At 40.8% G+C, this 15,000-nt stretch overlaps 1 protein-coding gene across 10 annotated transcripts in view; it reads left to right on the top strand.

Moving 5' to 3' along the window:
* The window catches only part of LOC143299566 (uncharacterized), a 142,855-nt gene that overhangs the window by 59,032 nt on the left and 68,823 nt on the right, over positions 1 to 15,000 (top strand). For all 10 annotated transcript variants that reach the window (XM_076612882.1, XM_076612959.1, XM_076612887.1 and 7 more), the window contains one exon: positions 10,258 to 10,352. In XM_076612882.1, the coding sequence (XP_076468997.1) occupies positions 10,258 to 10,352 (95 nt within the window). The remainder of the gene's footprint in view (positions 1 to 10,257; positions 10,353 to 15,000) is intronic.

The following is a 15,000-nucleotide window of genomic DNA, read 5'->3' on the forward strand; positions in this document are numbered from 1 at the left end:
TTTACTTTACGTGTTCCGGTTATTTTCATTCTCACACACACGTTTGCACATGGGTGCATTTGATGCTGTTATTACACACACTCACACACACACACACACACACACACACACATCTCACTCACACTCTGCCTCACGTTTTACTACATCTTTCATGAATTTTTGTGACTGGTGTGACTTCGGTTCCACTTTTTCGTTTTTTATTTTTTCATATTCGTTTTTTTGGAGATGAAACCAAATATCGGTCGCTCATTTGTCAGACTTTTGGTCATGATGTCGCGAAGCGTTTTTGCTAAACTTTCAAGAGGCTTAGCTGACCGTGATTGGGCAGATTGGTTTCATCATTCAAATGGTGAGTACACACACAAAGTGCTTACGTTTTCTCTTTAATGTTTCTTGTTCATGTTTGAAAGATTTCATGAAAATTCTTAGTACATCTGGCTGAAAATCTTTGAGAAACCCCTTTACAATGCAGGTATTTTAAAACCTTTTTTTTGTGTCTTTTTCAGCTTTATTAAACAACTTTTTAGAAAAAAAAAGTATTTTTGTGAAAAACTCCAGCTTTCATGGAATTTTAATGTTGATGTCTATCACTGTCTGGCCAGATGTTTGAAAGGAAGGCTTGGAAGACTATATTGTTATATTGCAAACTGCTTTTGGCATTGATTTTGGTTTTGCAAACCTTCTTCCATCTTCTAAAGAACTCTCACTTCCCTTCCTCAGTGTTGACAGTTTTCTTCATGTTTTTTTTTGTTTTTTTTTAATTTTTAAAAAATTTTTATTTGAAAGAATGGGGTTCCCAAATTTTGTTGGTCATGTGAGTGTTGTTTTAATTTCAGACATGGTGCAACAATTTAAGTGTGGCCGTGGACGATACAGTGGTTTCAAAGTGGACTTCTCCAATTATGTGAGTACTTCTTTTTCTGCAAAGGAGTTTTTTTCTCTCCTCATTCATTTATCTTTTAAAAAATCTTATATATACCTATATCTTTTAAAATATTTTTTTAACATTGAAAATGGAATAACTTTAAGCATTGTATGATTCACATTAGTGACATGGTGTGCTTAGGTTGCCAATGTGAACTGTGTGTGTGTGTGGGGGGGGGAGCGGGTTACATGGGGTGATAGCATGTGTGTATATGTGAGTGAATGAGTTTTTATGTAGCAGGAGATAAATAATAAAATATTCACTTGTCTCATATTCCAGTCTTGATGACATATGTTTGTTGTTGTTGTTGTTTTTTTTAACATAGTCAACATTAATTTTATCACTCATGTTCTTGTGATGTATATTTTAAAGAGTTACGATGTTTTGATAGAGATTGCGCTTTATTTATGTTATGGTCATGTTCTAATAGTGACTGCACTTTATTATGTAAAGCTAAAAGTGTAAAAAGACAAAATTCTGTGAATTTACAGACAACAATTAGATTACTAGAGTCCTATCTTGTTTTATCCTATCACATTGTATTGTATCTTATCATATGATATTGTATATTATTTTATGACGTGTACATCATAGCACCATCCTGTGTTTCACTCCTGCAGAAGATCCTGAATGCCTCAGACCGGCTGCCGGAGGGATACCAGTGGCTGGTGGAGGGGTGCCCTGTGGCAGTGCCCACCAGGTGGCTCCACTCGGTTCTGTCCCAATGTGAAGGTCGCAGCCCCTCCTTCGTTCTGACCATGATCATCAACGGGATGCTGCGACCCCACGAGGTCATTCACGGAGGGACCAGCGCCTACACCGGGACGTACATGGAGCCTGTCATCAACGCTCTGAAACGTGAGTACACCAGCCGATCCTGAGGCTTGATAAACTCATTCTACTCCAGGTACTAGTGAACTTGTACCATGATTACTTCCTCTGTGGAGCAGGTACAATGAGTATTCTTGTGCCAACACACTGTTCTAATTTTGTTTATTCTTGCTTGGTGCAGCTGGCATTCTAAACTGAACTGTGTATGGATTCCGGAAGCATGAAAACAAAGCTTTTGTTTGACCGATTAAATCAGTTCTCCATCGATTTTTGCTGTTTTAGTGTGGAATGATGGCCTAGAGGTAACGCGTCCGCCTAAGAAGCGAGAGATTCTGAGCGCGCTGGTTCGAATCACGGCTCGGCTGCCGATATTTTCTCCCCCTCCACTAGACCTTGAGTGGTGGTCTGGATGCTAGTCATTTGGATGAGACGATAAACCGAGGTCCCATGTGCAGCATGCACTTAGCGCACGTAAAAGAACCCACGGCAACAAAGGGGTTGTTCCTGGCAAAATGCTATAGAAAAATCCACTTTGATAGGAAAAACAAGTAAAGCTGCACGCAGGAAAAAATACAAAAAAGTAGGTGGCGCTGTAGTATAGTGACGCACTCTCCCTGGGGAGAGCAGCCTGAATTTCACACAGAGAAATCTGTTGTGGTAAAAAGAAATACAAATACAAAATACAAAACCACACTGTTTTTCTGCAGTGGTCTCATGTAGTGCTGGTCCTGGGGAGTTGTAGCAGGCATGACGGGCGCAATAGCTGAGTGGTTAAAGCGTTGGACTGTCAATCTGAGGGTCCCGGGTTCGAATTATGGTGACGGCGCCTGGTGGGTGAAGGGTGGAGATTTTTATGATCTCCCAGGTCAACATATGTGCAGACCTGCTAGTGCCTGAACCCCCTTCGTGTGTATACGCAAGCAGAAGATCAAATACGCACGTTAAAGATCCTGTAATCCATGTCAGTGTTTGGTGGGTTATGGAAACAAGAACATACCCAGCATGCACACCCCCGAAAACGGAGTATGGCTGCCTGCATGGCGGGGTAAAAACAGTCATACACGTAAAAGCCCACTCGTGTGCATACGAGTGAACATGGGAGTTGCAGCCCACGAACGCAGAAGAAGAAGAAGTAGTAGCAGTCATGTTGCTGTGGGGTGGAACGAGTTAATCCTTCAAGTTACCGTAAAGTTCGGTCTATTGAGCGCACTGGTATATAAGCCGCACCCACTAAATTTTGGGAAAAAATTTAACTTTATACAAGCCGCACTGGCTTATAAGCCGCACTTATGTCTGGTACCGGAACACATACTGATACTACAGAAAAGCTGTCAATACTGTAGGTTATGAAATAAACACAAGCGGGAACAACACAAAGAAAAGCAAGCGAAAATACTGCTAGTGCCACAAAAAAATAATAAATAAACACAACGAAAATAAGATCCATAATTTAGGGATAGTCACATTTATTCAACATCATCCTGCTCACTGAATCCACTGAAATCTTCATCTTCATTGTCCGAGTTGAAGAGAACCAGCACAGCTTCCTCCACCATCTTGTCACTGACTTCAGCCTCTTTTTCACTTCATGAACATGAAGGTGGAAGTCACTGCTGGTTCATCGCTTGCACTGTTGTCTGCTCGGTCGATCGCATGATGAGGGTGTACGCTTGAGCAGAGTAGAACTGAATGCTGATCTGAAGGCTTTACTGTGTGGGGATTTGATTTATAAAACGTGAACAGTTAGCACACTATCCTGAAGCTTATCCAAAAATTCATGGACAGAAATCATGATTTTGGTGAGTTGAAGGGCAGCTAAGAATAGACGTTGAAGCCGGAGTAAAAAATCGCGGCTTATATATAGACCGAACTTTACTGTAGATATACTTAGACATAGTTGCTTCTGCACTGGTGGACACATGAGTCAGTCAAAGCACTCCATTCTGTGTGGTCCTCAGCCAGTCGGATGGAGCATGATCCACATTTATGACATGTTTATCACGCTTTAGTCAGCGAACAGTTACTCAGGTTAAAGAGAGAGACAAGATAAGGTATGATGTGTGCATGCTTTGAAATGTGGGTGCATGAACAGCTCCTGAACCAGGCTGAAGTCTTGTTTGATGATTTTGTGAGAGTGTGTGTGTGTGTGTGTGTGTGCGTTTGTGAACATGAGTGTGTGTGTGTGTGTTTGTGTGAGTGCGCATGCATGCTTGTGCAGATGAGTGCATGCATGCATGTGTGTGTGAGTGGTGAAACAGGTTAGAACATAGGGATGCTTGCTTCTGCTTCACAACTTGTTTCAGTAACAAGGTAGTATTGTCATCTAGATCAGTGTTGAGCAGGAAATTGTGCGTGCATGCATGTGTGTGCCTGTATGTGTGTGCTTGGATGCCTGTGTGTGTGTGTTTGTGCATGCATGCGTGCTTTATGTCAGACTGACATGTTATTGTAGAGCACTTTGAGAGCGCTATGTAAATGTACTTTTATTATTACCAGTAATGTGTCTTTGTGCTTATTGAGTGTTGACGTTGTGTTGCAGTGTACGGTGTGATGAAGCTGAACTTCACCATGTCTCAGGCCACACGGGTTCTGAATGTCAAGCTGTGCACCGACAGACGCACCCAGAAGCGTCAGATCCAGAAAGTCCACGAGAGAGTGTGATATACACATAGTGGATTGATGGCCTAGAGGTAATGCGTCCGCCTAGGAAGCAAGAAAATCTGAGTGCGCTGGTTCGAATCATGGCTCAGCCGCCGATATTTTCTCCCCCTCCACTAGACATTGAGTGGTGGTCTGGACGCTAGTGATTCAGATGAGACAGTAAACCGAGGTGCTGTGTGCAGCATGCACTTAGCGCACATAAAAGAACCCACGGCAACATAAGGGTTGTAGAAAAATCCACTTCGATAGGAAAAACAAATAAAACTGCATGCAGGAAAAAATACCAAAAAATGGACGGCGCAGTAGTGTAGCAACGTGTATCAACGCGTTCTCCTTGGGGAGAGCAGCCCGAATTTTACACAGAGAAATCTGTTGTGATAAAAAGAAATACAAATACAAATATATATGGTTTTTTTTGCTGCCCAGTCACCTGCATCATTTCAGTGGCACTACCCCCTCCATTATTACTCATTTGAGGAGACCCCCCTACACAGTCATACACTTGTTAATCTGCTGCAGTCTGGGTGCCAGCAGTCCACAGGGACCTTTTTATGTGATGTGGCCAGGAGGCTGCGCACCAAAGCTGGCTCTTTTTCCAAATGCTTGTGTGGCAAGAAAGAATGCCTTTGGAGAAAACAAAAAGTCTTGCCGTGATTGTTGAATTGTGTGGTGAGTAGATTTAGTGAGTATCCTTTTGAAATGGAAGAAGTGGATAAAGCAGGTGGTTATTTCTTTTAGAAAAATATCACTGTTTGATTAAAAAAAACAAAAACAAAAAAACAACAAAAAACAACAACTATCCAAAAACAACAACATAGCTCTGCAAAATCATCGCTGACTGCAATTCCTGATTCTGTATTGTTTTGGTTGGTTGTTTCTTCTCTGGCGGAAAAAAAATGTTTCGTTCACAAACTTCTTCTGTTAGATCAGATGTTTTTGTGTTGGGTGCAACCAAGATTGGAGAAACGATCATGGCATACGTTTGGCATTTTTTTTATGTACATCTGTAAAATTCATGTCTTTGATCAGTCGACTTAGAGGGTTTGTAAAGAGTTGTGGGAAGTTTGGAAAAGTTGAGGAGAAAAGAGAGAACCATTTCCAGGGCTGAAAAAGTCATGGAATTATTATTATTATTTTTTAATAATAAAACCCTTGACCAGTACCATTTAACAAAGAACTTAATGCATTTATAAAACAAGAAACAACTGAAATTTACATCAGTATGTGGATATCCACCAATCTCTTTCATCAGCAATGTAGCAGACTTTTAATTCAGCTAGGCTTTGTGTTTGGTATGGAAATAAAATTGCTCTTGTCTGGGAAAAGAATGGATTTTTGGTCACATCTGTTGAAACCCTGTTTTTACTGTACATTTCATGGGTTAGTCTTTTGTTCTTGTGCCAGTGTGTTGTTGAAAACGTGGGGTTGGATTTGTTTGGGGGGTGGTGGGGGGGTAGGGTTTGGTACCTCAATGAGATAGGTGTAGACATTTTGCATGAATGTAACCTATTCAGTTATAGGAATGAAAGTGATGAGATCACCCTTCGGAAAAAAAAAAAAAGCAAAAAAAAGCTAATGCCCAGCTCTTCTCTCTGGACACTGTGGAAGGCCTTACTTGTTGAAGAGGGATATTTTACTTGATGAACACGCTGTGCGTGTTTTTCGTTTTCACAGCATCATGCATGCATGTTAGTGCGTTATCCGAAGCCCTGTCTTCATGTTGTTCAGTGTTAGTGACATGGGTTTTTTCTTCTGTATCCTTTTGTGTATCTGTATATGTATAGAAGTCAGATGGTAGATGAAAAATTTGCTGGTGGGGATTTTATGTGAAAATGTTGGGGCTCACCGCGCTTCACAAAAAAAAAAAAAAAGAAAAAAAAAAAGAAGAAATTTAAGACTAAGTGTCGAAAAATATGTACAAAGTCTACAAAGTTTAACATGACAATGGCTAAAATATGCATTTGTAAGACTGACATGATGATATATATATATATATATATATATATACACACACACACACACACACATACATACACACATATATACATATACATATACATACACATATACATACATGTACATGTACATACACACACACACACACACACACTCACACACACACACACACACACACACACACACACACACACACACACACACACATACGCATATGTAAATTGACACAGGTGCCATCACAGTCTCAAATCTTTGACCACAGGTGCAAATCACAGCAAAACAAAGCACACCACATTCACCACTGTCAAAAATAAACACCAGGGAACCAGGTATCACCAGCGCAAAAAGCACATCCAGCAACAAAAATCACAGCAAGCATATACAGATGGAAAAAACAAAATTCAGTGAGAAAAGTACAGTTTGAAAAGATATGTTTTGAATGCTCTCTTGAATGCAGGTGTTGGGGTGTAACGGAGGTGTGAGGGCAGTGAATTCCATTGTTTAGATACTCTAATTGTTTTTGTTACATGGTCTTGAGGATGGACTGAATTCTGTCAGCTGTGCAGTGTATTTTATGGATCAAAATTTTGTTTTAAAAGTTGTTGGAAGTGACATGACTTCGGAACAGGTGGTGCATGTAGATAGCAGGACAAATGCGAGTGTTTTGAAAGGAGGCAAGCTGATACCGCTGTGCAGCTTTTGCTGCCAGATAATACTTTATATAGCTGAAATTTAACTGCTGTTTATTATCTCTGTATATGATGTGAAATAAAAACCAACTGAAAAAAAAGATGTTTAACAAGTCAGCGTTATATAGCAATAACTTCATGGACTTTTTGTAATCACCTTCATAATTATGCTGATTGTTGTTTTAACAATGTGTATTGTTCATAACAGATGACATGCAGTAGACCTACTGTGTTTGTCAGAAATTTCCCACATCTATATGTATGAATATCTTTGACAGGGTTTGGAACATTTTTTGTGTCAGGTACAGTATGTGAAGAAAGTTAATGGCTCATTAACCTTTTAAGGCCATCACTTTGTCTAGGGCTCTGCATAGGAAGGCAATCCTCTCTCTCTGTCGCTTTAAAAAAAAAAAAAATCTTAATTAACAGCCCCCAGCTGAAGTCAGTTACCCTTTCCCAGGTGAGTAGAATGAAGAAAATTGGAGTAAAGTGCCTTTCCCAAGGGCAAAACACCGTGTCAGACTGAGGCTTTGCACCCTCATCACTGGTGAACACATGCTTTTAACCCTTTGAACCCTGAGTTCCTGAGCAAGTTTAACCCTTCTGCCTGAGCGCCTGAGCCAAAATTTGCAAATAATTGGTATTTAATGTAAACACTTGTGTCGTGTTTTGCTATTGGTTAACTTATATTGAAATTGATCTTATTATCCAAAGCACATGCACAAAACACAGTGAAAAGGCGCGGCCATGTTGGTACTACGTTCACTGACGTCAGAATGTTACGGTTTTTCTGATTGGCTCTTCAATATAAGTCAACCAATAGCAAAACATGACACAAGTGTTTACGCACCGCTCAACCGGTAGCTAGGCATTATGTCATTTTTCTCTACCACTGGTAAAGCGGTGGTCAGGGCTCAAAGGGTTAAGTCATAGGTCTCACCAACTCTGCTAAGGTGCTTGAACAGTAAATTCAGGGGAATTAAAAACTTACTATGCCAGATAGCTGCCTGTAACAAATGAGTATAGTAGAGTGTGTCAGTGATATTGGTACATAATAATTATTGATGGGTGTAAAGTTGCACTTGTCACCCATTTTCAGGAAGAAAATCATTTTGAACTTTCCGTCTTTCCAGCAAAATGGACCTAGGATGGATAGTTTCAGTAGTCATACAAGGTCAGAATGTGGCTTTGAATTTCCTTGGAAGAATGTTTTTGTTGATAATGAGACGAGAGAGCAGCAGAAGATGAATGCCTTTTTACACCAAAATGTCCCAAATATGAGCTGTTCAAGTGATTTATTGGTGAAAGAATAGTTATGTTCAATTAGTTTTTTTTATTTTTGCTGTTATTCACAGAGGATAAAAGTATTTTTGGAAGTATAATATGAATAAGAAGAAAATAATGTGAAATGCAATTGTTTGATGTAATTGATTATGAAACTGGTGATTTCTAATTGTTGAAAGTAAATTTGGTGTCACTGCTGTCGTTCATTTTGTGTTTTTGATATCGCTGAGTTTTAGTTCACACCCTCTATGCCATAATGTGGTTACAGAGAGAACAAGTACATAATTTCTATGAATAATTATGTGCCAGTTGCCAGTTCAGCTTGCTATATTTTTTTGTCTGTTTTTTTTTTCTTTTTCTTTTGATATCTCTGTATTCTGTTCAGAGCCTTTTATATCATCAGATCAGTGCAAACATCCTGCCCATGTGTATTATGCTGTCATAATTACATTGTCATCTGTGCTGTGAAGGAGGGCAGGGGGGGGGGGGGGGTGCGGAGGAGGACTGTTAGGTGTAGTCTGATGTGTGTGGACAAATAAAGACAAAGACAAACCAGTAGTTTTGTTGACTTGTGTGTTGGCAAGGCATTTGTGGTGATCAAGAGAGAGAGAGAGAGAGAGAGAGTGTGTGTGTATTTAAAAAAACAACAACATGAGCATGTGTGTGTGTTTAATTGCAGAAAACCCTTTGGAAAGATCTTCACTGAATCAGAATGCGTCCAGAAAACGAATGCGCCGATGCGTGTGGCACATATACACATATATTTATGACACAGACAAACACAAACACAAACACAGCAATAAATAGTGCCTGGTTCTGAAATGACTATTGTCATTTAGTTTTTCTCTCCAGATTTTCATTTATTTAGTAATTTATCATCATGTTACTTTTGTGAGATTGCTACATGTAGGCCAATAGCATATGTACTGTTTCACAAGATTATTGAACAGGATTCAGTTCAGTTTTTGTCTTGACCAGAGAGCTGGGTCTGAGTGCAGGTCAGGCATCTGTTCCTTTTTCGTTATTTTCACTTCATTTAATGAAAGCAGATGTGGTGTGGCATACATTCATCAGTCTCCAAGCTTTGACTTCTTGAAAACTGAATATTGTTCAAAACTGCTGATAAGTTGTTCTTCCCTCCCTCGAACCATTGTCTGATTTCCAGTCTGAACAGTATGGTTTTTCTGGGTTTTTTTTTAACAACATTCTTTTTGTTCTGCACCTGCCAGATATCTATGCTGTAATACCTGTATTTAAGAACTGATGGGTGTTCGGAGCTGAAGTGGCCTTCTCTGTGTTTTAACCGGGCTGTAGTTTTAAGCAGCATGATTTGGCGTCTGTGCTGACACCTGTACTTACACCTGGAGTGGGTTGCATGGATAAACTTATCAGCGCTAAGTCTGCTTATCATTAATGTTCCGAACTCCATAGTAAACTCCATATGATTAAGAATATTCTTAACTCTGAACAAACTTAGGGCTGCAGAAATCACCTCATGCAACCCAGGCGCAACAGCCAAGTGGTTTAGGCATTGGACTTTCAATCTGAGGGTGCCGGGTTCGAATCATGGTAACGGCACCTGGTGGGTAAAGGGTGGAGATTTTTCCGATCTCCCAGGTCAACATATGTACAGACCTGCTAGTGTCTGAACCCCCTTCGTGTGTATACACACGCTGAAGATCAAATACGTACGTTAAAGATCCTGTAACCCATGTCAGTGTTCGGTGGGTTATGGAGACATGAAAATATCCAGCATGCACGAACCACGACAGTCATCAGCATGTCAATGTTGGTCGTGTAACGGAAAGAAGAAGAAGCCCTGTATTCACACCTGGACTTGCACCTGTACTCATACCTGTACTCGCACCTGTGCACACACCTGTACTCATGCCTGTGCTTTTGTTTTTGCAGGTAACTTAAGCCAGCATCAACCCCCCCAGCCAGTGCCTGCAGGTTTGAAGCCCGGCTGTGGCTACGTTCATCCCAGTGACGCCCAGAAATGGATGGTAGGTGTCCATGTCTTCTCGGTCTGTCTGTCTGTACATCTGTCTGTTGGAAGAGGATTGGTGTGCCCAGGGTTTGTCGTCGTCACCGTCACCGATCCCTCAGATTCCGAATCCTTTGGGGCGCCTTTGAAGTTTTGTCAACCACCTTTCTCCAGGGTTTGTACAGGTTTAAAAAAAAAACAACACACGAAAAAAAGAATTTGTAAAAAGAGGGGGGGGGGGGGGGGGGGAAGAAAAAAAGAAAAGAAATAAAATGTTATGCCTGGCGGAGTGCCCCTCAAGTCAAGTTGCTTTGCTGTAGTCTGCAGCTTATTCATTGCGTTGGTCGGTAGTGGTATGCTTTTGTGTAAGTTCTTAAAAGTCTTCTTAAAATGATCAAGGTTTGTACTCCAAGTTTTTGAAATTCTGGCCTCTTTGCTGAAAAATGAATCATACATCATTTCTGTAAAATGACAACAGTGAAATAGATGTTCCCCATGAATTTCAATGACAGAAAAAAGATTAGAATAAAATCCCAAAAGCATTGTTCCAGCTTAAAAAAAAAAAAAAAAAATCAAGTTGTCATGTCTCTAGCATATGCTGATTCATTCAAGGGGCGTAATCCTTCAATCAAAACGCCGCACCCCTTATTTTATATTTTGCTTTCACGGTTTTAAAGTTTTTAGGAATATTCATTTTGTATATTTTGTGATCAGAAACCTGTATGAACCCTGCCAGTCTCAGTGGAGACCTCTGCTCTGAACTCCGATTGTCCCTACAGTCAGTCTTGGTGTGGACCTCTGCTCTTTGACCTCTGCCCTGACCTCAGACTGTCCGTACACTCATTCAGTCCCATTGTAGACCTCTGCCCTGACCTCAGACTGTCTGTCTATACACTCATTCAGTCCCAGTGTAGACCTCTGCCCTGACCTCAGACTGTCTATACACTCATTCAGTCCCAGTGTAGACCTCTGCCCTGACCTCAGACTGTCTATACTCTCATTCAGTCCCAGTGTAGACCTCTGCCCTGACCTCAGACTGTCTATACACTCATTCAGTCCCAGTGTAGACCTCTGCCCTGACCTCAGACTGTCTATACCCTCACTCAGTCCTGGTGTAGACCTCTGCCCTGACCTCAGACTGTCTATACACTCATTCAGTCCCAGTGTAGACCTCTGCCCTGACCTCAGACTGTCTATACACTCACTCAGTCCTGGTGTAGACCTCTGCCCTGACCTCAGACTGTCTATACACTCATTCAGTCCCAGTGTAGACCTCTGCCCTGACCTGAGACTGTCTATACACTCATTCAGTCCCAGTGTAGACCTCTGCCCTGACCTCAGACTGTCTATACTCTCATTCAGTCCCAGTGTAGACCTCTGCCTTGACCTCAGACTGTCTATACACTCATTCAGTCCTAGTGTAGACCTCTGTCCAGACCTCAGACTGTCTATACACTCACTCAGTCCCAGTGTAGACCTCTGCCCTGACCTTAGACTGTCAAAACACTCAATCAGTCCCAGTGTAGACCTCTTCTCTGACCTCAGACTGTTCATACAGTCATTCAGTCCCAGTGTAGACCTCTGCCCTGACCTCAGACTGTCAAAACACTCACTCAGTCCTAGTGTAGACCTCTGCCCTGACCTCAGACTGTCAAAACACTCATTCAGTCCCAGTGTAGACCTCTGTTCTTAGACCCCAGACTGTTCCTACAGTCAGTTGTCTGTCATCAGTTTAGTTTTATGTGGTGATTCTGACTGGTTAAAAAAAAAAAAAAGAAGAAGAAGAAAGTTTGCATACAGACCCCCATATTAACCATTTGCTATTCCAGTTTGACACTTGATAATTCTGGCTTTGACAAATTAAAAAAAGAAAAAAAAGAAAAAAAGAGGCATGGCCTTCATGGCTCTCACATGTGATTCCTAAAAAAATGAGAAATGTTTGTTTCAAAAGGTTAACTGATGTAGCTTCTAACATTATCTTACTTATCCGTCCCATGGTGTTTCTGAATTGGAAACTAATGTCTGTGACATGCCCTCCAGATATTTTCAATTGTCTGGTCTTCTGGTTTATGATACATATATGTGAAATGATGGTCTAGAGGTATTGCGTCCGCCTAGGAAGTGAGAGAATCTGACTGCCAATATCTTCTCCCCCTCAGCTAGACCTTGAGTGGTGGTCTGGACGCTAGTCATTCGGATGAGATGATAAACTGAGGTCCTGTGTGCAGCATGCACTTAGCGCACATAAAAGAACCCACAGCAACAAAAGGGTTGTTCCTGGCAAAATTCTGTAGAAAAATCCACTTTGATAGGAAAAACAAATAAAAAAACTGCATGCAGGAAAAAATACAAAGAAACGGGTGGCGCTGTAATGTAGCGATGTGCTCTCCCTGGAGAGAGCAGTCTGAATTTCACACAGAGAAATCTGTTGTGACAAGAAGAGAAATACAAATACAAATATCCCTCCACCGCCCCCACTCCCTATCCACGCCCCTTTCTGGTGTTTGGCCTTTGGGAACCATCCCAAGGCCGACTGTCCTAAAACCCTCTTGGCCGAGAGAGTGGGGATGTAACTTGGACAAGACACTCTCCACTATAATCAAATTCTAGCCCAAATAGTCGGAACAGCAGTTGCCTCCTCTGCTCTTCTGATGGTCATAGTCGGACACAACTGTCTATCATACACATATGGTGCCCCCCAAAAGCCATTGAAGCCAGCTGTCTACACTGAGATTTGCTGTTTGAATCTTTACCACTGGTGTGTGGCTCTGGGGCTGGTGTCCGAGGAAGGTTTGTGTGTGAGGCTCCTACAAGTTCTCTTCTCGGTGTTGTCTGAATAGAATATTACTACCTTTCTGAGAACATAGTTCTGTTGATTATGTGTCACTATACTTGTGATAGTATTTCAAATGAAAATTATGGACTGAATGCTTCTTTATTTTTTGTTTTATATTTTTATTTTTATTTTTATCCATTTTCACAAATTATGTGTTTCGCTTTTTCTTTTCTTTTCTTTTTGTTTACATGGGATTCACATTGCAAAGAAACTGAAGTGTTTTTTTTTAAATTTTTTTATTTTTTATATTTTTTTTATAAAGTAAACGGTTCAAGATTGTGTCCAGAATTAGAGCAGTTGACAGTTGTAGTCAGACTGCTAGCACTTTCCTGACTCCAAGCACAGTTTTTGCTGATTTGACCACTTACAAAAAAAGCTGATATATTGCTGATCCTTTGTGTGTGTGTGTGTGTGTGTGTGTGTGTGTGTGTGTGAGAGAGAGAGAGAGAGAGAGAGAGAGAGAGTGTGTGGGTGTGTGTGAGTGTGTTTGTGTGTGTGTGTGTGTGTGCATATAACTCAGAATGATTAATGTGTGCTCAAAAGCTGGAAATCCTGGTCTTCTTCCATGCAGTATCAGCTGTCGCACACACAGGAAACACTCGCAGCATGATTGTATGAAGGAGGGAATGATTACTCTGAATGAAAGCAACGCCCTGCAAATACAACACACACACACTCTCTCTCTCACTGACTCGGACACACTCATGCATGCACATGCACACAGCGCAGCACATGTATACACACATCCAAACATACTCACACATGTATACACACATCCAAACATACTCACACATGTATACACACATCCAAACATGCTCACACATGTATACACACATCCAAACATACTCACACATGTATACACACATCCAAACATACTCACACATGTATACACACATCCAAACATGCTCACACATGTATACACACATCCAAACATGCTCACACATGTATACACACATCCAAACATGCTCACACATGTATACACACATCCAAACATGCTCACACATGTATACACACATCCAAACATGCTCACACATGTATACACACATCCAAACATGCTCACACACACACACACACACACTCACACACACACACACACGCACGCACGCACGCACGCACGCACGCACGCACAGACACACACAGACACACACACACACACAGACACAGACACACACACACACACACACACACACACACACACACACACACACACACACACACACACACACACACATATTCACACGCTTGTACACACACACACACGCAGAGTTTCAGGAGATAAAAAACATCAAAATCAAGAATATCATCAGATGACATGGACATTATCTGTTGTTTTGGTACAAATCTGGAGTCTTTTTTTTATTTTTTATTTTTTTATCCCACATTTTAGTCTGTTCTGTGGTGCCGAGTTGCTTTGTGGAAATAATATTAATAATAATAGTAATAACTACACATTTACTTAGTGCTTTCTAACCTTTTAAAGCACTTTACATTAACACATCAGCCACAAAGCACACCAGAACACGCGAATGCGTGCACATACAAATGTACACACGCATGCATGCACGCATGGAAGAAATAAGGGGTTAGGGGGGGAATTACTGTGTACGCATGCAAGTAAGTGAAAGTGTGTGTGTGCGTGTTACATATAGAAAATGATTGATTTAAGTTTTGTTTAAAAAAACAACAACAAAAAACAAAACAAAAACAAAAAACAAAAAACAACAACAACGTAACAATATAACATACTTCTAATGAAAAACTAACAACTACAACAGCGAACCAACTGGACAATTTAACAAGGAGTTGAAAAAGTCATACATTAGTAATGGAC

This window comes from Babylonia areolata, chromosome 2, assembly GCF_041734735.1.
Source record: "Babylonia areolata isolate BAREFJ2019XMU chromosome 2, ASM4173473v1, whole genome shotgun sequence".
NCBI classification, from domain to species: domain Eukaryota; kingdom Metazoa; phylum Mollusca; class Gastropoda; order Neogastropoda; family Buccinidae; genus Babylonia; species Babylonia areolata.